At 37.0% G+C, this 24,087-nt stretch overlaps 2 protein-coding genes across 3 annotated transcripts in view; one reads left to right on the top strand and one right to left on the bottom strand.

Annotated features, from left to right (window-relative positions):
- The window catches only part of LRRC17 (leucine rich repeat containing 17), a 42,005-nt gene extending 35,086 nt beyond the window's left edge, over positions 1 to 6,919 (top strand). For both annotated transcript variants that reach the window (XM_024738098.1, XM_024738097.1), the window contains exons 3-4: positions 1,840 to 1,995; positions 6,293 to 6,919. In XM_024738098.1, the coding sequence (XP_024593866.1) occupies positions 1,840 to 1,995; positions 6,293 to 6,690 (554 nt within the window). In that variant the 3' untranslated portion in view covers positions 6,691 to 6,919. The remainder of the gene's footprint in view (positions 1 to 1,839; positions 1,996 to 6,292) is intronic.
- Positions 1 to 24,087, bottom strand: part of FBXL13 (F-box and leucine rich repeat protein 13) — a 179,486-nt gene that overhangs the window by 101,360 nt on the left and 54,039 nt on the right. The window contains 2 exon segments of the mRNA XM_024738118.1: positions 12,436 to 12,568; positions 15,025 to 15,120. Of these exon segments, the coding sequence (XP_024593886.1) occupies positions 12,436 to 12,568; positions 15,025 to 15,120 (229 nt within the window).

Here is a 24,087-nt window from a genome sequence, read left to right as displayed (position 1 = left end):
GGGAGGGTGGGAGGGAGGGAGATGCAAGAGGGAAGAGATATGGGAACATATGTATATGTATAACTGATTCACTTTGTTATAAAGCAGAAACTAACACACCATTGTAAAGCAATTATACTCCAATAAAGATGTTAAAAAACAAAAAACAACCCCAAACACTCAAGGCAGAGATACAGCAGCAAAATTGTCAGCTGCTTCCCTTTATACCCGCTGAGCCTGAGTGTTACAAAAAAAAAAAAAAAATCCTAGAGTGTGACTATGGGCAAGTTGTGCCTCAGTTTCTTCATCTGTAAAATGGGGATAATGTACTTAGCTCATAGGGTTCTTGTCACATAATACTTGTTAGGGCACCTAGAAAAAGTTCTTGTACATAGGTACTAAGATACCAAGATCCCATCAAGAAGAAAAAGCAAATTTAACAGTAATAAGGATACCAAAGAAGGAACTACCAATACCATCCCATTAACCATGGATTCTGAGCTGTTAAAAGAAGGGGGGATATAAGATTTATGAAAGTAAACATACTATGAGTTAAGAAATCATATATACCAGAAGGGGTTTTTAAAAAATATTTGGAAAACATTATCAGTAAGTCAGTTATTCTATAGCAAAAAGGGAATTATGGATAGATGGATACCACCTTTCATAAACTTACTGTACCTAGTTCAAGGAATTTCTACTTATTCAGAAAGTCTTTGGGTCATGCTGTTTCTCAGGTGTGAACTAATCTGGACATTTTATTTGTTGCTTCTAATTTTCTTTTGTCTGAACAGGTTTGTTTCTCTTCACAGGCTTCACTTGCCCTACTTAAAATTGAATAAAACCTTTTCAGAATATTTTGCTAAAGATTAAAAGAAAGGGCAAGTATTACGCTAAAGTATAAAATAAACACACTTTATAGTATTTTAAAGCATGATTTAAAGACAAATATAAATAGTAAGAGATAAATTAGGTGACCCTTGATTTCCTATTAACCTATGAAAAATAACTGGGCTCCTCTTCCAGAGGCTTTTTTGTGGTAGTAGTCATTGTTGACTCAGTAGTAGTAGTAGCAGCACTATTATTACTGTTTCTCCTGAGGAGTCCAATTACTTCAGTACCTTGGGAAGAGTCAGGGAGGAGTGGTGGAGTATAAATTAAGTCACAAGGATTCAGGGAATAAGTGGGTGATGAGGAAGCAGGGGGAGCAAATGAGGACTATTCTTTCTCCAATTTTAGCATCCAAGGAAAGGAGAAATGAGGTAACAGCCTGAGGGTCATCAGGGTGGAGGGCTTTTTGTTTCTTTTTTAGCATGGCAAGATCTGTGCTTATTTGTTAACAGAAGGAGTCTGAGGAGAGGGATAAAAGGAAGATGCAACAAAGAGGCAATAATTAATACTGAAAGTTCTTAGAGGAGTGAGAAGGGAATGGGAGGGGAGGCAGGAAGAGTGGTTTGATTTGTGGGTTTCATTTTGTTTCAGCTTTCTGTTTTTAAGAGCGTCCCAGGTGATTCTAACAGGCGGCCAGGCTTGAGCCCCACCCACCGCCTGATGCCCAGCCAGCTGAGCTGCACTGCCTGCTGTCCTGCTCTTGATTTCTTGCCGCCTCTAGGAAGTTTCTCAGAACAGTTCAGCAAGGAGTGATATCTGCTCCTCTAAGTGTGATGCACTTGGTTCGCTGGGCTTTGGTGGAATTTAGCATATTCTAAGGCTTGTTCATATAGTAATGTTCTTCAGCTTTAGATGGGATATCCTTTTTCCCTTCAAGAGCTGACTCTTCAGTCACACAGGGATAAGAGTGATAGAGCAAATGGGGGCAAGAGGAGAGCTTGATAACCTGAACATTTTTATTTTTTCCAGAGTTGAAGAAAGTTCCAAACAACATCCCTCCAGACATTGTTAAACTTGACTTGTCACACAACAAAATCAACCAGCTTCGACCCAAGGAGTTTGAAGATGCTCATGAGCTAAAGAAATTAAACCTCAGCAGCAACGGCATTCAATTCATAGATCCCGGTAAGTTCCACAGAATAGCCCTTTAAACAGGTGACAGGTGTTCTGTTTTTTTATTATGGCAACATTTATAGTAAATACAATTTAGTTTTTAAAAAACTAGTAAGAAGTTTGAATTTAAATGAAACATGATGCTTATAGTAGAACTTGCTTGGCCCTCAGAAATATTTGCCAAACTGTTGCTTTATGAAGTATGTAATAAGCAACAATTATTCAGTTGGTCCAAATAAAAGAAGTGTTTTGTAGAATATATTTTAAAAATAAGAGTATATGGCTAGGGCTTCCCTGGGGCACAGTGGTTAAGAATCCACCTGACAATGCAGGGGACACGGGTTCAAGCCCTGGTCCAGGAAGATCCCACGTGCCACGGAGCAGCTAAGCCCCTGAACCACAGCTACTGAGCCTGCGCTCTAGAGCCCATACACCACAACTACTGAAGCCTGCGCACCTAAAGCCCATGCTCCTCCACAAGAGAAGGCACCACAATGAGAAGCCCACGTACCGCAGCAAAGAGTAGCCCCGGCTCACCACAACTAAAGAAAACCCGCACGCAGCAATGAAGACCCAAAGCAGCCAAAAAATATATATATAGGGTATGTGGCTAGTGGTCAGTAATATGCTAAACATGTCGTGATTTTTAAAAGGAAATTCAGATCTGGCATTTTCTTTGCTTTTCATTAAGTCCAAACTTATTTAAAGTAAGACTTTAACTTGTTTAAAGTAAATTTGAAACAATCTGCTAAGCAGAATAAATCAAGCTCATAAAATTAAGATCTAGGGCTTCCCTGGTGGCGCAGTGGTTGAGAGTCCGCCTGCCGATGCAGGGGACTGCAGCAACGGCATTCAATTCATAGATCCCGGTAAGTTCCACAGAATAGCCCTTTAAACAGGTGACAGGTGTTCTGTTTTTTTATTATGGCAACATTTATAGTAAATACAATTTAGTTTTTAAAAAACTAGTAAGAAGTTTGAATTTAAATGAAACATGATGCTTATAGTAGAACTTGCTTGGCCCTCAGAAATATTTGCCAAACTGTTGCTTTATGAAGTATGTAATAAGCAACAATTATTCAGTTGGTCCAAATAAAAGAAGTGTTTTGTAGAATATATTTTAAAAATAAGAGTATATGGCTAGGGCTTCCCTGGGGCACAGTGGTTAAGAATCCACCTGACAATGCAGGGGACACGGGTTCAAGCCCTGGTCCAGGAAGATCCCACGTGCCACGGAGCAGCTAAGCCCCTGAACCACAGCTACTGAGCCTGCGCTCTAGAGCCCATACACCACAACTACTGAAGCCTGCGCACCTAAAGCCCATGCTCCTCCACAAGAGAAGGCACCACAATGAGAAGCCCACGTACCGCAGCAAAGAGTAGCCCCGGCTCACCACAACTAAAGAAAACCCGCACGCAGCAATGAAGACCCAAAGCAGCCAAAAAATATATATATAGGGTATGTGGCTAGTGGTCAGTAATATGCTAAACATGTCGTGATTTTTAAAAGGAAATTCAGATCTGGCATTTTCTTTGCTTTTCATTAAGTCCAAACTTATTTAAAGTAAGACTTTAACTTGTTTAAAGTAAATTTGAAACAATCTGCTAAGCAGAATAAATCAAGCTCATAAAATTAAGATCTAGGGCTTCCCTGGTGGCGCAGTGGTTGAGAGTCCGCCTGCCGATGCAGGGGACGTGGGTTGTGTCCCGGTCCGGGAAGATCCCACATGCTGCGAAGCGGCTGGGCCCGTGAGCCATGGCCGCTGAGCCTGTGCATCCGGAATCTGTGCTCCGCAGCGGGAGAGGCCACAACAGTGAGAGGCCCGCGTACCGCAATAAAAAATAAAAAAAAAAAGATCTAGTGTGCTCATAAATTAAGATAAAATGTGCTCAAACTAGAGCCAGAGGGATTTTATGTAATCCTAAATCAAGATCAATTCTCTTTTCCATCCTTCAAATCTCTTCTCCATTTGCTAAGCAAAGCCTCTGACAAAAATGAGCATGGTAAGTTAACTCACTGAGTTCTAGAAAGAACTGAGAATTACTGCAATGTTGATCAGATTTGTAACGTACATAATATTTGTGCCTTCGCAGTGCGTTCATAATTTGAAAAGCTCTGTCTTTAAAAATGTGTATTACTACTATTAATAGTGCAATGTTAATGTCATAAACATTTTGAGTACAATTGTTTCTTGTTTTCTTAAAGGTAATTTAATACCATTAACAGAACATTAGGATTTTAACATTGTAGAAGTAAAAAGTGAAAATGAATATTCTAGAGCTACCAAGGCATATTTTAGTATTAATAACATTTGTAAATATTAAGAAATCATAATTTTTAAAAACTTTGAAAGGAACAGCAATATGCTACACTCATACCTTAGCCTGTACAGATAGTGTAAACTTGGGAGTATCTTCAAATTTTGAGATCAAAAGCAATTTTCATTTTACATTGAATAAGAATACTATAGAGATACTCTTCTCCCAAACGAAGCGATCATTGTATTAGTGTGCAGGTCAGTCACTGGTAGCCGGTCTCCACAAAGCCAGGCCACAGGGTGAAGAATCTGGAGGTGGAGATCCTCTTTTGCTGAATGAGTAAAAAAAAAAAAAGAAAGAAAAAGGAAATTGTGAGATCATTAACTCACAAAATGTTTGCAAATTTTTTAAAATGCAGTGTCTTCAGAACTATCATTGCAAGGGCTGACCTTTTGCTCCTCCCCAGCCACCTGCTCCCCTCTCCCAATGACCCAAGTCATTGCTTTGCACCAAAATAGACTTCTTTTAGGGGGAATTAAGGGTTTTGTCTGAGAACAAATGATATGAAAATAGTTAATGGTATTAGTTTGAGAGCATATTTTTCAAATTAATTAATTTTTCAAAATAAGGGCACTGTATGCTCTGAGGAGAGTATTTTAAAAGAGCAATGAGAAAATGTTTGAAACAGAAACAAAATATTTGAAATCAGCATTGACCTGTAAATTCTAGAGTAGCTGGTCAGTTTACATCAACTGAAGTAGGGATAGTTTAGGTTTAGATTTCTTTACTCTCAGAGGGGAAAAAAAAGCTTTCTGTTGTATTATTTTGTGTTATGTGTTTGCTATTTGTTTTAATTATCCACCCTCCAGCAGAATTAAATACATATGGATTCAAAGCTGATAGCTACCATAGCTTGCCAAAATACAACCAGATGTCTTAAAAATGTTGATAAAATTTTTTTTGGTTTTGGACAATACAAGAATATAATTCCTTCCCCCTGGGAAGGAAACTGGGAAACGGCTATTTTCTAGGCATTTTCAGAGTTATATCCCAGAGAGCTGTCAAATCACCCCCAAACACGTTTCTCATTTTTTATGCACTTATGTCTTACATTTGAGATATTTTCCTAATTCATGCCTTTTTTGTGGCATCTTTCCAGTGAGTATTAAAAAATGCACATGAGCACAAAGTACATTTTTACAAAGCTAACTTAAAACTGATTTTTCAAATAAAATATTGTATTCTAGTCAATTTAATCAAGGGGAAAGCTTTGTCTGAGTAAAAACATATTTCAGAATTTTGCATTTAGACACGTATACTGTTAGGGAAATATAATTAAAACCGAAGTCCTCACCCAACACAGAAATCCTCTCCACAATGATAAAGAGAAAGAAGATTCTTTTATTATTGAATAAGCATTAAACCAGAATGTGATGTACATCACAGGCAATCTGCTAAGAGATTGCAGAGACAGAAAGAAATCTCACCCTCTGTATAGCCAAGCAGATACAACCTAATACATACGTGTTTTCAGGATAAATAATAGCTAGTTCTTAAGTAAGAAGACTTGACAGCACCGTTTGTCAAACATTGTTCATTCTAACCTTACTCGCAAGTGAGTTGGCATCTGTGTTAGCTAATTGGCTTTATCAAGAGGAAAACAAACTTCTATCTTTATGACAAGAGGTAATTTTGTGACTTGGAAGAAGGCTCCTACCCCCCCACAGAAACTGGGAGACAGGTGTTCTCTGCCTTGATGTTTCCATTTCAAAGAGATGGCTCCCAGGTTCTTAAGAAGGACGATCCTCATAAAGCTGAAAAAGGCCTCTTTAGTCTTCTAAAGGATATATACACATTTCAAAGAGAAGAGAAAGTACTTGCAAGTTTTCTAAAGTAAGAACGCTGAGAAAAAGGCGGGGAGGGTAATCTTTTCCTTTATTTTCAGTAGAGAGAATTAACTCTCTTATTTTTAATTTAAATTTGTCCTTATAATATACAGTGCACTTAACCCAATTACCCAATTGGTTTAATAAATATTTTCTGTTTCTAGCTGCTTTTTTAGGACTCACACATTTAGAAGAGTTAGATTTATCAAACAACAGTCTGCAAAACTTTGACTATGGAGTATTAGAAGACTTGTATTTTTTGAAACTCTTGTGGCTCAGAGATAACCCTTGGAGATGTGACTACAACATCCACTACCTCTACTACTGGTTAATGCATCACTACAACGTGCACTATAATGGGCTGGAGTGCAAAATGCCCAAAGAATACAAAGGGTGGTTTGTGGGAAAATATGTTCGGAGTTACTATGAAGAATGCCCCAAAGACAAATTACCAGCATACCCTGAAACATTTGACCAGGATACAGAAGATGATGAATGGGAAAAAATACATAAGGATCACACAGCAAAGAAACAAAGTGTAAGAATCACTATTGTGGGATAACTTAGAAATTGTTCTGGTTGCAGCTAATTTTGTATTTGCTAAACTGGTGTTGGAAAACCGCATGTTTAGATTTTGATTAACTGTTTTACCTGTTTAGGCGAGGTTACCCAGCTAAAGGAAGGTTCCCTTAATTATCATTATTGTTGTCACAGTATAGTAATCAAGGGAATACTCTCATGCTGCTTGCCTGCCTGTTTGCAGAACAGCTTTTGATGGTGACTCCACACTGGTAACCTGCAGGAGTTGGGTCCTAATGATGGCGTTAGGAGGTCATAATGTTCTGTATAAATCTTTTTACTGCTTTTTGAAAATTAAAAAAACGTGGTTCATTTTTATATGCTTTTCAAGAGCTGCTTGCACATACCTAAAGATGATCAAAATGAAGAGATACAAATGCTTAGTAATAATAAAATGTAATTCTCTCCCCTCTGCCCCCAAACTTTTTTTTTTTTTTTCAGTAAGTCAGCTTGTGCATTGAATAAATTTCCATTTCTGATTCCTGTGCACTCCAAAATGAGGTCCTGGTAAACCCAAATTCTCAACTACCTTTCACTGATCCTTGCAAAAAACTGTCAAGCTAGACCTGAAGGAGAATTGCCACAGGCAATAAGCCAAGAATTTGAGAATTATATTAGAGACGGCTCAGAAGATGGGACTCTCAGAAGCAATTGTAGATGATGTGAACATGAGCTCTGAACAGGTATAAACACTAGTAAATGTGGAAACAGCACTGGTTTTTTAACAGAGTTCAGACTAGGAAGCCACCTGTCAGTGGGAAGGATCTGAGAGCCCTTCCTGCTAAGCTAATAGGTCAAGGAACATAAAACAGGATGAAATTAGGATTCAGGGTCAGGATTTGGGATGAAAAAGAAGCAAACAAAAAGGGAAGTGATATCAGAAGCAACTGAGGGCAGAGGTGGTACCCAAGAGAAGCCCCATGATTTGCGTTGCAGGTTAAAATTAACTCACCTGGAGAAACAATAACCAGAAAGAGAGGAAGTGTCTGAAGACTGACCCCATCAGTTTGTATTTTGATAGTACTGTACTATTAGAAAAATAAAATGCAAAGAAATATGTACATATCATTAGAAATACCACTTTTTCCTTTTTATGCAGATTTTCTTTTCACTGAGTTGAATATATTTCCATTTCTTATATCAAGGTATTCATACAAAGTTTAACAACTGGTCTTATCTGATACTTGTACAAATTTCCGAAGTATAGAACGTGGTAAATAACAAATAGTATTAAGCATTTCTTTTTTTTTTGGCTGCACCACGCGGCTTGCAGGATCTTAGTTCCCCAACCAGGGATTGAACCCAGGCCACAGCAATGAAAGCACCAAGTCCTAACCACTGGTCCTCCAGGGAATTCCCTTGAACATTTCTTAAACACCTATTAGAGGCCAGACACTGTGCTAAGAGCTTCACGTATTCTGTTTCTAATTCTCACAAGATCCCTCTGAGGTACATAATATTATCTGCCTTTTCTAGATGAGGAAACCAAGGCTTAGTATGTAGGTAACTTGGCAGGTTAGCTGGCAGGTGGCAGAGCCTGGATTCAGGTCCGCCTAAGTCCTTTCTACTGTGCAAGGATACAGAGCACTTTAAATGTTACCTTTAGTCATGGCTGCCTCACATCAGAACTTCCAGAAACAGACACTAAAAGAATAGTATGTGCTTTTTCTCCTGAAACACTTATGAGGGCAGGTGATAATCTTTGGGTCATGTCAGTTAATTCTATTAATATGTATAGGAAACCAAGAGAGTGGGAAGCTGGAACAATTGCTGGAGCTGGTGGTTCAGGAAATGACACTGGATTGTAAGGTTCTAACCACTATGCGCATTTTATCAATGGTTTGGGTCAGGGTGGAGACTTAGAAATACTGGTTCTCAATGCAAATTCTCACATTGTTCAACCTGAGGTATTGAAGGTAGCTGTTAAGTTTGAAGTGTTACCAGAGAGATGTAATAAATTCACTTATTGTTGATGAGCACTCAGAGTGGAATATTAAATAAAACATCCAAGATTCGATGGTGGAGAATGCCAGGTGGGACCTCAGTGGAAGACAGAGGCACACAGTGGGAATGTGAGGGTTCTGGAAAGAAATAAGGGCATTAAATCTGATTCAGAGAAAGGGCCCAAGTTACTCTCTGGTTTAATTTTTGGAGGCTAGCTGGGAATTTTATTGGTTTATTTTTATATTCAGGATAATTCCCAGGGAGCTATTTGAAAATAAAGCTCTGGAACACATCATGATAGAAATTGATCCAGACCATCCAAAAGTAAGTCATTTAGAATTGCTAATATCTCCCAGGGCCAAAATTTAAATACATTTTAAAAAGCTTAAAATTTGCTCTTTTTTTGTATCAGAGTTTATATTTTTTCAGGGAAGCATAGTTGATCAGTGATGGAATTAATAATTATATACCTCCTCTTCTGCTAATTTCTTTTTTAATTAATTTTTATTGGAATATAGTTGATTTATAATGTTATGTTAGTTTCTGCTGTACAGCAAAGTGAATCAGTTATACATATATCCACCCTTTCTGCCAACTTCATACTTGATTGATTAATAACTTGCCTTTGCAACTTCCTTCTGTTCAGTAGGTGATGAAATTCAAGAGATTTTTTTTAAAGTATATTTTATGGTAGTCAAAAATAATAAAATCCTGAGATCTACATATTTGAACACATATGTTTAAATATCACTTGAGTTTTTATCCAAATACCCAAGTGTTTTTTTTTTTTCAACTAGTTCTAAGATTCTTTGACTTGTCTGAAGTAAATAAGATTTACTACAAGCTGAGTTCTCCTGAGTCCTAAGCCTGAGTCAACTCTGACCTAATTCTTGATTATTTGGGAAAGATATTTAACATTAAACAGTTCAGATTATTCATTTACTAACCATCCCCTCCTCTGGAGTTTACGCCCTGGATCAATTAACGTCTGTTTCTGAGAAATCTGAACAAGTCTCCTGCTCTAGCAAATAGAAGCAATTCAGTAATGAGAATCTACTTGTCTAAATTCTGTGAGATGATGGGGCTTCTTTCTGCAGGAGGTGGAGTGTTGGTGAATGCTGGGGAGATGTAATATGTATCAGTCAACAGTGTAACAAGGGAACTCCTATAAGACCATCAGCTGCCTTTTCAGCAGAAACTCTGCACACCAGAAGGGAGTGGCGTGATATTTTTTAAATGATGAAAGGAAAAAGAATAATCTACTCAAGGCTATCATTCAGATTCAAAGAAAAGATCAAGAGTCTTATAGACAAGCAAAAGCTGAAAGAAACTGGGTTTACAAGAAATGTTAAAGGGACTTCACTAAGTGGAAAAGAAAAGGCCACAACTAGAAATATGAAAATTATAAAAGGAAGAAAATCTCATCGGTAAAGGCAAATATACAGTAAGGATAGCACATTAACCACTTATAAAGCTAGTAGGAAGTTTAAAAGACAAAAGTAGTAAAATAATCTATATCAACAATGAGATGCACAAAACGAAAGATGTAAACTATGATGTCAAAAACAAACTTGGAGGGAGTAAAAATGCAGGGTTGTTAAAATGCATTCAAACTTAAGAGATTAGGAACTTAAAATAATCAAATATGTATAAAGATTGCTGTATATACACCTAATGGTAAGTACAAACCAAAAATTTATAATAGATACACACAAAAAGAGAAAAAAAATCCAAACAAAACACTAAAGATAGTCACCAAATCACAAGGAGAGAGAGCAAAAGAAGAAAATGTAACAAATTGGTTTAAGATGGCAGACTAAGCACGTTTCAGTTTTCCTCTCCTACCCAAATTACAAGAAATAAATGATTTTTAATCTATAATATCCTTGGAAAACCAAAAGGCATGGTCTTGGTGGATCAGAAATTAATAGTTCCTAAAAATCCAAAGGCAGACATGACCAGATTGGATGAGGGACATGCATAAGATGGCTGCTGTAAAAGATGGAGCAGCATTATATCTTTATGAAGCGTGTGTCCCAGAAATTAAAAGATATAATAATATTAACACCATTCTCATTAAAAATATGAGAAAAGGACTCAAGAACGAGACAAGATGGCTGCATATCCTTGCTACTGAAAAAAGAAGTAAAAGATACAAGAATAGGAATGAATGGAAATAAAACTGTTAGTATTTCCAGATGACATGACAGTCTACCTAGAAAACCTAAAAGATTCAACTAACAAACTTAAAACCAAGAAGATAGTTTAATACGTGATCAGGTAAAATAACATCATATATAAAGCTACTGCTTTCTTCAGCACCAGCAATAACCAATTAGAATTATTCCATTTTGTGTTTTTTCTTTTTTCAATTAGAAAAATATTACAGATAACAGTTGAAACCCCTTGTGAACCTCTTCCCCATTTCATTCAACCCTCTCCACCTTAGAGGTAACCACTATCTTGCATTTGAGGCTTTTGATTCCAATGCATGCTTTTTATATTTTACTGTGTGTGTGTGTATGTACAAGTGCCCTTGAATATATAGTATTGAAATTATTTCCAAATATAAAGTGTATGGTATGATTTTACACATTGAAAAGTTGTATACAAATGGTATTAGATTATGTATATCATTCTGCAACTTGCTTTTGTCCATTAATATCTTTAGACTCATCCATGTTGATATTTATATGTGTTTATGGCATTCTTTCTCATTATCTGAAGTCAACATGGATGTGTACTTTTTGAAATCTATTTTTTCTCTCATTTCCAGAAATACATATGGAAACTTAAAAATGTACCTCAAAGGACATATGGGTTAATGCAATGTGTTAACCCATATGTCCCCCCAAAATTCACATGTTGGAATCCTAACCCCCAATGTGATGGTATTAGGAGGTGGGGCCTTTGGGATGTAATTAAGGTGGAACTCTCATGAATAGGATTAGTGCCCTTACACAAGGGATTCCAGAGAGTGCTCTCTCCTGCTCTCTACCATGTGAGGATACAGGGAGAAGACAAAAGTCCACGACCCAGAACAAGGCCCTCACTAGAGCCCAACCACGTTGGCACCCTGATCTTGGACTTCCAGCCTCTAGAGCTATGAGAAATAAGTTTTTGTGGTTTATAAGCCACCCAGCCAAAATGGAACTTTATTATAGCAGCCTGAACTAAGACAATTAAATACAGACTTCACAAAACAGCTTGGAAAAAACTGGAAATAACCACAATGTCCATCAATAGGAAGAAAGTTAAATAAGTTACAGTATAGCCATAGTATGGGAAAATAACTTTGTAGTTCTATATGTACTGACATGAAAAGATTTCCAAGACATAATAGAAAATATAAGACAGTATGATCCCTTTAATGTTAAAAATTAAAATTGTGTATTTTTAATCACAAATACATAAATGTATTTTAGAAAAACAGAAAGACTGATAATGTTGAGTACCATGGGGTAAGTGAATGGGTTTGAGGGAGATGAAGGTAGATCTGCTTCTACTGTCTATTGTTAGAATTTCTTTAATGAGAAGTTCTTATATTGTATTTTATTAGTGGATAAACTAATGACATATAGATAGAAAAATGTTAGACAAAAAAAAAAAAAAGTCAGTAAGAATGACCAAAGGACCAACTCCCAGGGCATACACTCCAGCAAGAGCTGGCTATATTATAGGACTTTTAAATAGTTTTAATAGGCATTCTTATGGCCTAAGGCGGTAATTGAATTTTCCATTTTAAAATACAGGAAAGCAAGACAAACAGTTGTAATGAACATACTTACTGATCTCAAAGTTTTCAATCGGAGAACACAACCACGAAAATTCAAGCACAGCACATTTAGACGCCACCTTTGCAAAGTAGACACTATGTGTTTATCTGTGATTATATTTTTTACTGCGGAAAAATCAATCTAAAAAGGATAAACAAAAACATTAAGAAATGAGAGAGATCTTTTGCATGTAAAACTTTAAAAATATTTTTAAAGCATCAAAGAACTAAAATTTCTTCATCTCACCACTCATTTTTTTGGGGGGGTTGGGTTTTTTGTGGTCATTCCCAGGTTTAATTGCAAATAGATTTTTTTTTCATGGTCATTCCTAGGTTTAATTAAAAACAGATTCTAAATGTCCAGTCCAGGTTGACAGCTGGGAGGGCAGGGGTCTCACATCCACCCCTCAACAGAGTCAACTGTCTTAGAGTGGCCTGGATGCCCCCCTGTAATTCCAGGTGAGCCGCAAGGCTTCCCCCTTCTTCAATGTCAGTGAACTCTCCTGGGTTCATCATTAATGTGTGCCTGCTTCTTTTTTCATGAGCATAAGCTATACATTGAGTCCTTGACTATAGGAAAGACAGTTTAGAGTGTGTGGTCTATAATGGCCTTTTCATAACTCATAATTTGGAGTGGGTAGTTCTAGAGAAAAGGAAAGATGACCTGAGTGTACCTTGCTGATTATATGTAAAATTGAAGAGCACAGAGGTTTAGTGAGCTCCGAATGGCCAGGGCTGGTTGATAAACGATAACATAGTATTTTTTAAATTGAAGTATAGTTGATAACAATAACATAGTATTAATACTATCTTTCAGCTAAAAGATTAAGTATATGAACATTCACTTTCTCATTACCTTCTGAACAAAACTATTCTTTGTGCTAAAATGTTTGTTATAGTTGCGCCACATTTGAGCACTCACAAATAAAGGAAAAAATAACTGCAAATGAAGGACAACACATAATTGAGGAAAGAGAAATTTGCTGAACATAAAGCAGCTTAACTTCCAATCCTGGCTTTGTTCTCCACTGCCATATGCTCATATTTTCTTCATCTTTACCCAATGAAGTCTTGGCAGAAGTGCTGACTTTTTCTGCCATTTTTCTGCAAGATTTGTCCTGATTTTAATATTGTACATGTTCTTTCTCTTCCAGATCATTTGGATTTATTTATTTTTCTTCTTTATGGGTTTTCCAAAGGAAAAAGTAACACCTAATCTGTCACATAAGTAAGAGATTTATTCCTTTAAATCAGTGGTTCTTACTGTGGTCCTGGGACCAGCAGCATCAGCATCATCCAGAAACTTGCTGGAAATGCAAATTCTCAAGCCCCACCCCAGACCTACTAAGTGAGAAACTCTGGGGGTGGCAACCATCAATCTGTCTTACCAATCCCTTCAGATGATTCTAATGCATTCTAAAGCTTAAGAATCACTGCCTTGAACTAAAAATACATCTAAGACAGGAATACTAAATTTGGTAGCTAAGAGGGGTTAACTAAGACAGAAGCACATTTTCTTATTGCCATTGCTGCATAAGATGAGAGTAGAGCAGTATAGCCAAGAATGGGATGGTGTTCTGATGAGATGTAAAGATTCTCAGTTGACTTATGGAGCCTAGATTCCCTGTACCTTGTCAACTCCTCTTAGTTTCTTTGTCAAAGTTTCTGCAGAATGGCCCTGACCACCTATTCATAGATCAGTCTGAGCACATGATATCATTTGTCCTCCAATCAATAGCAATTAAGAAGGGGTGGTGAAGCCAGTTATTTACTGGACTTAGGCAACAAGGAAAATGTTACTACTCCAACATTTGTTGATGGCATAAATGATCACAGTTGTTAAGATTAAAGCAATCATCCAAGAGAAAGAAAAGAAAGGTCATCAGGGATATCACATGCTCATTTTCTGTTGTTGGCTAAGACCTACCACCCAATGTCTCTTTGGAATGAAAAATATAAGCTTGTTCTAGTTTATGAGAATAGTATAAAAATAGTGCAATGACAAGAACAATACAGAGGCATGAGCCTAGGAGTCCGCATTAGAAAATTCCTGAGTGTGTGTGTACATGTGCATGCAAATACACTAAGAATTATCAAACAAGCTTTGCGTACATGTATATTTTAGCCCTATTTCATGCTCAGTAATTTTTTTTCCTTTACTCCATATTTTGTGCTGCTTTGTTGTATTTTTTGAACCAACAATAATAGCTAATATTTACTGAGTGCTGCCTACATGCCAGGCTCTACAGTAAGCGCCTTGCTTGCATTTTCTCAATATATCTCTGGAGCTCCTTGAGTAAGGCAATGTTAAGCCTAACTCAGTTATAATGGAGCTTTGTTTCAATCCAAAAAATAATATTCAATTTATTTCTACTAGTTAAATTAGAAAATACTCATATTGAATTTCTTCAAATAACATTTTTTTATCTTGTCCTTCAGGCTTGTGCCTGGACAAAAGAGAAACAAATGCACCTACTTTTTGTGGCCCCATGTTGTGGAGCAGGGAAGAAGGTATTCCCCATTACAGGTGGCTTTATAGCAGTCTATTCTCCTTTGAGAACTAGAATAAAGACATAACTTCAGGTTGTGTCTACTTACACCATTCCACAATGAGCTCATTTGTGTCATCAACAACCAGGAGCGATTAACTTGACCACATATTACCACATCTCTTAAACTGAGGTAGGAGAAAATCTAAACACAAAGAAAAACATTCACGATTTTGAATTTTGATCTAACTCTTCAATTTACCATTTTGTGTGAGTGTGTGTGTGTGTGTGTGTGTGTGTGTGTTAATGGTAATGTAATCTGTATATTGTGGTAGCAGGGGTTTATGTGCTTGAATTTTATCTGAAGGTAGGAATTTTATCTAGAGTTCTAGAACTTATCTGATGCTGCCTTTGATATAATGTGATCAAATTGATAGTTGCAGAAGGATGGTGAGGAAGATAGGTAGATTTATTTTATTTTCTGAATTAAAGTGGTATTCTGCTAGAAAGTGAACAATTTTCCTAAAAAATAGCTGGTACTACATAGAAGGCATTCAATAATTATTTTCTGAACTGGAGTCTTTTTAAAGTTATAGGATTCCTGGGAAAGATCAATAAACCCACTTTGGCTTCTATTTCTAGAAAAATGGTAGACTAGAAAATCTGGAAATCCTCTTGATACAAAAGATCAGTAAATGCTAAAATAAACGTTTTAAAAAATATTTCCTTTTTAAATTTTTTAAAATTTCAGCTTTATTGAGGTATATTGACATAAAATTATAAGATATTTAAAGTGTACATCATAGTGAGTTGATTTATGTATACATTGTAAAAGGATTCCCCCATCTAGTTAAATTAAACATATCCAACATCTCACATACTTATCTTTATTTATTTTTATGAGAACATTTAAGTTCTACTCTGTTAGCAAATTTCAATTATACAACACAGTGTTATCAACCATAGTCATTATTTAGATGACTTTAGATTACTTTTAATCTAAAGTGTATTAGATTATTTATCTCTATGTATTACTTTAGATTCTCAGACCTTATTCATCTTACAGCTGAAAGTTGATATCCTTTTTCCAAACTCCCTATTTCCCCTACCCCATGACCTCTAATAATCAGTTTTCTACTCTCTAAAACAAACATTTGTTTTTAAAAAATAATTGAGTTTTCAAGAAAGTAAGGAAAATATCCAGAGCCCCAGTCTTTGTAAACCCAGACACACAATAAGATATCCATGCCATAGTTGCTTGGGATGAGAGAACAGTGGAGGTGGTTGCTGCTTTTCATAACAAATAGGTTCAGATTTTACTGGCCATGCAGGGACAGAAAAAGTTACCAGGCTTATACAAAGCTGGAGGTCATAACTGAGTCAGAGAGAGAAAGAGAAGGAGACAGAGAAAGGGAGAGAGACAGAGAAATCCAGGATTATAAAAAAGAGATGTAAAAACAAAATAAAAAACTGCTATTGACAAGAGAAAAACTGAAGTACCTAGCCTGGGATCAAAAAAATTTCCCAAAGAATTTGTAACCAAAGACCACTTATTGTGTGCATTGGAATTTGAATTTTATTATTTGTGGGATCTAACTTGAATTTATTACCTTTGTAATTGTATTTGATACATTAACATGAAAAGAGTTTCCAACTTGGTAGTAACTATGGGGCATTTGGCAGAAATAAATACCCTCTCTCTAAAGAAACACACCCTCAAACCTGGCCTTGTAGAATTTGTACAGATTAAGCCACAACAAAATGAGCTCTCAGTAAAAATTACAAAACACAGGAAGGAAAAAAAGTCCAACAAGAGTGAACAACAGAAAAACAATAACTTCATGAATAAAATTGTCAGTAATCATGAAAACATTAAGGTGATGAAGACAAAAAAATTCTTGAGAAAAGCTGTTGTTGAAAAAGGACTGGGCAGATTTATAAAGAAACCAAATACAATTCATGGCAATTAAAAACATAATGATTGAAACTAAAAACTCAACAGATGAGTTAAATAGCAGAAGAAACCCAGCTAATACAAGGAATAGCAAACTGGATTATGTATAATGAAATTACACAGGATAAAGCACAGAGATAAAGAGATGGAAAATATAAAGGAGGTTAAGAGACACATTATATAACATAAAAAGGTCCAATATTCTATATATCTTTATAGAATTTCCAGAAGGAAGGAACAGAGCAAATGGAATCAAAGCAAAACTCAAAAATAGGGCTTCCCTGGTGGCGCAGTGGTTGAGAGTCCACCTGCCGATGCAGGGGACACAGGTTCGTGCCCCGGTCCGGGAAGGTCCCACATGCCGCGGAGCGGCTGGGCCCGTGAGCCATGGCCGCTGAGCCTGCGCATCCAGAGCCTGTGCTCCGCAACGGGAGAGGCCACAACAGTGAGAGGCCTGCGTACCACCAAAAAAAAACACAAAAACTCAAAAATATTACAGACAAAAATGCTTTAGAACTGATGAAAAGCAACAATTCTCAGATTTAAGAAGCACAAGAAATCCCAAACAGGATAATCAAGATACCATGGGTTTGTAATGAAATTGCAAAAGGCCATAAGCAAAGGAAAACCTTAAATGCAACCGGAGACAGATTACCTACAAAAGAATGTCACTTAGCAGTCGCAGAAAGCATAGTCAGCAGAAAATACTTACCAATCTCAGATACCACATGCAAGTAAATTACAACTCAAGGATGAGTATTAAGTAAAGACACTCTACGACAAAGACTGAGAGAGTTTGTCTCTAATACACCCATCACAAAACAACTTCTAAAGGACATTGAAATCACAGGAAAGGAGTGAGATGAAATAGTAATGATGGGCAAAGAAATTTAATAAGCGTAAGGGTAAACCCAGCAACCTTATAAAAACATATAAGGATGATGACGCGTGGGAGTACAAAAAACAAGGGACAAAACCGCTAGAATATATTCATACTCTAAGACTGGAGAAAGTAATCAGAGTTAAAATGTTCTAAATTCCATTAATGAGTCAGGAAGAAAGTATAGCTATTAATTTACTTTAGGCTTTATTAAGGTAAATGCACATGTCAAAAATATTTAAGAGAAGCCACCGAAATAATGGAAATAGAATGGATATCTTCTAACACATGAAAATGGGGACAACGCGGTAGCTTTTAAAATTCAATAAATAAAGGCAGGAAAGGACAAAACAAGTACATAAAAGAGAATAAATAGTATAAAATAAGATGAGAAAAATGAATCTAAGTATATCTAGCAATAATAAATTTAACAAAATTCACTGCTTGGAAGACAAAGATTATCCCTAATAATGCTTTTGCTTTAAAGTTTTCCCCTCTGATATCAATATAGCTATCAAATTTCCTTTTAGTTGTGTTCATCTTGTTCAGTATTGTATTTTAGGTGGATTTTAAAAATTTGTCTGATAAAGAGGGTCACTACATTATAATTAAAGAAAACAATACAAATAATTTACTAAAGATATATAACAATTCTAAATGAAAGTATCCAGTAGTAGAGCTGCAAAGATACAAAGGAGAAATTGACAAATCCACACTCATCATGAAAGGTTGTATCAGAACTCTCAATTGTTGATAAATCAGAGGAAATAAAAATCTTTCGTGAATTCCTCAGTGCTCCTGAGGAAAAAGCTCTAGCCTCTGGAGACAGAAATCTATATGATAAAAAGGTAATGTTTTGTCTTCACTTCCTCTATAAACATTTTACTTTCCACATACTATGGAGATTAGATCTGTAGCTTTCTGTCTAGTTAATTTCTCTGATCTAAAAGGATAATAAAACTTCTCTTGTCTCCCCAAGAAGGTCAAATGTGTATAATCTGGCCTAGTTCCTTCCCTAGGTCAAGCTCCCAAGATGTCAGGAAGATCCCTAATAATTTACATTCAAGGAGATATGTGTCGCAGGACCTGGGAGACATCTATAGATCATAAAAGCTAGAGACACTGGTGCTTATCTGGCCCTTGGAGAGATGTATTTACAAGGAGTCCTACCTCCCTCTTTTACTTATAAGGACCCTTGTGATTACATTGGCTCCACCCAGACAAACAAGGATAATCTCACCATCTCAAGATCTTTAACTTGAGTCTGCAAAGACTCTTGCCATGTATTCACAGGTTCTGAGGATTGGGGTGGGGGTGGGGGGCAGGTAGCACAGGGGACTATTATTCTGCCTATCAAACTATGTAAGGAAATGATAAACACTAAATTTAAGAGAGCAGTTAATTTTTTTTTAAGATCTTTATTGGAGTATAATTGCTTTACAATGTTGTGTTCGTTTCTGCTGTATCACAGAGTGAGTCAGCTATACATATACATATATCCCCATATCTCCTCCCTCTTGCGTCTTCCTCCCACCCCCCCATCCCACCACTCTAGGTGTTCACAAAGCACCGAGCTGATCTCCCTGTGCTATGTGGCTGCTTCCCACTAGCTATTTTACATTTGGTAGTGTATATATGTCCATGCCACTCTCTCACTTCATCCCAGCTTACCCTTTCCCCTCCCTGTGTCCTCAAGTCCATTCTCTACATCTGTGTCTTTATTCCTGTCCTGCCCCTATGTTCTCCAGAACCTTTTTTTTTTTTTTTTTAGATTCCATATATATGTGTTAGCATGCAGTATTTGTTTTTCTCTTTCTGATTCACTCTGTATGACAGACTCTAGGTCCATCCACCTCACTACAAATAACTCAACTTCATTTCTTTTTATGACTGAGTAATATTCCATTGTATATATGTGCCACATCTTCTTTATGCATTCTTCTGTCGATGGACACTTAGGTTGCTTCCATGTCCTGGCTATTGTAAATAGAGCTGCAGTGAACATTGTGGTACATGACTCTTTTTGAATTATGATCTTCTCAGGGTGTATGCCCAGTAGTGGGATTGCTGGGTCATATGGTAGTTCTATTTTTAGCTTTTTAAGGAACCTCCATACTCTTCTCCATAGTGGCTGTATCAATTTACATTCCCACCAACAGTGCAAGAGAGTTCCCTTTTCTCCACACCCTCTCCAGCATTTACTGTTGGTAGATTTTTTGATGATGGCCATTCTGACCATTGTGAGGTGATACCTCTTTGTAGTTTTGATTTGCATTTCTCTAATGATTAGTGATGTTGAGCATCCTTTCATGTGTTTGTTGGCAATCTGTATATCTTCTTTGGAGAAATGTCTATTTATGTCTTCTGCCCATTTTTGGATTGGGTTATTTGTTTTTCTGATATGGAGCTGCATGAGCTGCTGCTGCTTGTATATTTTAGAGATTAATCCTTTGTCAGTTGCTTCATTTGCAAATATTTTCTCCCATTCTGAGGGTTGTCTTTTTGTCTTGTTTATGGTTTCCTTTGCTGTGCAAAAGCTTTTAAGTTTCAGTAGGCCCCATTTGTTTATTTTTGTTTCCATTGCTCTAGGAGGTGGGTCAAGAAGGATCGTGGTGTGATTTGTGTCATAGAGTGTTTTGCCTATGTTTTCCTCTAAGAGTTTTATAGTGTCTGGCCTTACATTTAGGTCTTTAATCCATTTTGAGTTTATTTTTGTGTATGGTGTGTAAGAGAGCAGTTACTTCTGAGGGAGGGGGAGAAATGCAGTTAGAGCGGCTTTAATTGTATTTGTTAAGTTTTATTTCTTAAACTGAGTAGTGATTACACAGGTGTTCATTATATTATATTTCTTTGCATGCCTAAAGTATTTTATTTTAAAAACCTCCCTTTTGAATAAAGTACCCAGGAATAAATTTAAGGAGGTGGAAGACTAGTACACTGAAATTTCTTTCTTTACTGAAAGAAATTAAAGAAGACCTAAATAAATGGAAAAATATCCCAAGTTAATAGATTGGAAGACATAACAACAGTAACAATAAAAGAAATTTAATCAGACTTTGAAATCTGCCTATGAATAAACACCAAAAACAAACAAACAAACCCACAGGCTCAAAGAGTTTACAAGACTGTTCTATCAAATATCCAAGGAATAGGTAATACTAACACGAATAATATTAAGATGTCAATACTACCGAAAGTGATCTACAAATTCAGTATAATCCCTATCAAAATGCCAGTGGTCCTTTTTTTCCCCAGAAACACAGAAAAACCAATCCTCAAATTCATATGGAATTGCAAGGGGCCCCAAGTAGCTAAAACAATTTTGGAAAAGAAAAGCAAATTTAAAGGAGACACACTTCCCAATTTTGAAACTTATTACAAAGCTACAGTAATCGAAACTGCATGGTACTGGCATAAGGATAGGTAAATATACCGTTGTAATAGAATTAAGAGTATAAAAATAAACCAGGGCTTCTCTGGTGGCGCAGTGGTTGAGAGTCCGCCTGCTGATGCAGAGGACACGGGTTTGTGCCCCGGTCCAGGAAGATCCCCCATGCCACGGAGAGGCTGAGCCCGTGAACCATGGCCTCTGAGCCTGCGCATCTGGAGCCTGTGCTCCGCAACGGGAGAGGCCACAACAGTGAGAGGCCCGCGTACCGCAAAATAAATAAATAAATAAACCAATACATCTATGGTCAATTGATTTTTGCAAGGATGCCAAGAACATTCAGTGTGGCAGGAGCAGTCTCTTCAATAAACAGTGCTGGGACAACTGGATATCAAAATGCAGAAGAATAAATTTTGGACCTCCTACCTCACATCATACACAAGATTTACTCAAAATGGATCAATAACCTAAATATAAGGCTAAAATCTGTAAAACTCTTAGAAGAGAAAATAGGGGTAAATCTCCATGACCTTGGGCTTGGCAATGGACTCTTAGATATGACAACAAAAGCATGAGCAATAAAGGAAAAAATAAGTTAGGATTCATCAAAGTTTAAAACTTCTGTGCATCAAATGACTTTATCAGAAAGTAAAAACTCTACCTTTTGTCTGTATGTGCTGCAAAGGGGAAAATGTGCCACAAATTGTCAGTCATTGAAATGGCCTAGAAGTACTGCAAAGGTATTATGGTCAATCAGATGGCCTGAAAAGTGTACCTGTACAGTTTTGCACATATACTATACTTGAGGAAGTATTATAATAGGCAGGTTTTATGCCCAGGGGTAAAAGCAACCTAGAAAAGAGAAGTAGCAGCACAGAATAGCAGTAAAAGTGTAGGGCCAAATTTCTGAGATTCTAAGCAATGTGAGAACAAGTGACTTGTGTAAGAGTTGGGTAAGAACAACTTGGAGTAAGAGGGGGCCAGAAAGCAAAGCCCTAAGGGTAGCAAACTGTAATAGAACTAATGAAGACATAAAGTCACTGAAGAGAGCACCTCTGAGTCTCCTCAACACACAAGGAAATGGACATGCCACTGCTCAGAGTGGATTGAGCCTTTATTCCAGAGTCACTGCTACTCCTTGGAAGGTTACTGTCTTAGTTTCCCAAGGCTGCTGTAACAAATTATCACAAACTGTGTGGCTTAAAACAACAGAAAAGGGTACAAGTCTGAAATGACAGTGTTGGCAGGGCCGTGCTTCCTCTGAAGGCTCTAGAGGTGGCTCCCTCCTTGCCTCTTACTAGCTTCTGCTGTTTGCTGGCATTCCTTGGCATTCCTTGGCTCATAGCTACATCACTCCAATCTTTTTCACATGGCCTTCTTCCCTCCTGTGTGTTTCTGTGTATCTGAAGCTCCCTCTCCTTTCTTTTATGAAGAAACCAGTCATTAGATTTAAGACCCACCCTAATCCAGTGTGATGTTATCTTAGCTAATTACATCTATTTTCAAACAATTTTGGAGCGATTTTGAATTTTGGACCAATACTACTCATTTCAATTACCTAACTTCCCTGAGTCCATTTCCACATCTGCAAAATGAGGGTCTTTCATGAGCAAATCTCCCAAAGCCTCTTCCATACTGAAAATTTTATGATTCCTGTTGTGATTCATGGCCAGATAGTTAAAACTAGACTTCTAATTGTATTGCCATTGTGTGATCTTTAATGTTAAGTTTAAAAGGTTGATTTTTCCCATATCATGTAATTAAATTACTTTTAAATGAGAAATCTAACAGAATATTATTTATAACCAAAAGAAAGTCCATTTCTAACTGGATTGTACCCATCATCCAGGTACAAATTCTTGCATAAATGGAGACAGACTTTTATATGAAAGGCATTCCTGCATTCTTGTCTACCTAGTAGAAAAGCAAGGGGCTAATAGAAAAAGACCATATAATGCCATTTCCGATATGTGGTATTAATTTATTCACTAGTTCATTTAACACTTATTGTTAAGCACCTGCTCTATGACAATCATACCTCACTAATTCTATAGAACATTACCCAGAAATATTTAAGAGGCAGGTTTTCCACATCTCAGTGTGGAATAAATTTTTGTAAAGAATTTAAGTGCAATTACCATAAACTTACACTTTCTCCTAGGGAGTCATGCCATTGTTGTGCAACATATATTGAGAGTTCTAAAACATTCATATGCGTTTATACTTGGAAAAATGGAAAATAACTCCACAAGGAACAGGGGCTGTTGCCAACATGGAAACCTGGGAAGAATATCAGGGCAGGTAAGTGTGGATTTCTAATTCAATTCCATAGAAAATTACTGTGTGGTTATTCTATGCACGGAATTCTAACAACAACAGCAAAAAAAACTGACAAGATGTGACAGAGAATAAAAAGCAAAGTTTTAAGAAAACTTAATACCATGAAACTATATATAAGTATCAAGTGTGAGGCTATTCAGTCTTCCTATTTAATATGTATCAGTCAGTACCCACTATGTGCCAGGTGGAGTGGGATCTTTAGGAGAAGAAAGAACATCTAGTGGTCGTGAAAACATAGTGAGGCGAGCTAGAGAAATGAAAGCCCATATCACAAGGGAATTGGAGGCATGTAACAAAGAAGACAAAATAGGAGAGAAGAACCTTGCACCCCTAGTAGGGGGAGAACAAAAGAAAAAGAATTCACAAGTTCAAGGAAGCCTGCTCTGCCCCTAAGCAGTCAAAACAGGTGCTGGTGGTATATGATCCCAGCTAAGGAATATGGCAGCAGCTGGAAGAAAAGTCTACCTAGAGTCTGAGACCTTTCACACTTAATGCCCACTCCTCACTCCTCCTGACTCATGTGGTAATGAATGACACTTGCAAGAGACCAGGAATGGTTCCTGGGGTGGGGAGACTATGAAATGCTGACAGTAAGCTGAAGCACCAGGTG

The sequence above is a fragment of the Neophocaena asiaeorientalis genome, unplaced genomic scaffold, assembly GCF_003031525.2.
Source record: "Neophocaena asiaeorientalis asiaeorientalis breed wild unplaced genomic scaffold, Neophocaena_asiaeorientalis_V1.1 scaffold170, whole genome shotgun sequence".
Taxonomy (NCBI): Eukaryota; Metazoa; Chordata; class Mammalia; order Artiodactyla; family Phocoenidae; genus Neophocaena; species Neophocaena asiaeorientalis.
The sequence above is the reverse complement of the archived record's forward strand: the minus strand, read 5'-3'. Positions and strand labels throughout refer to the sequence as shown.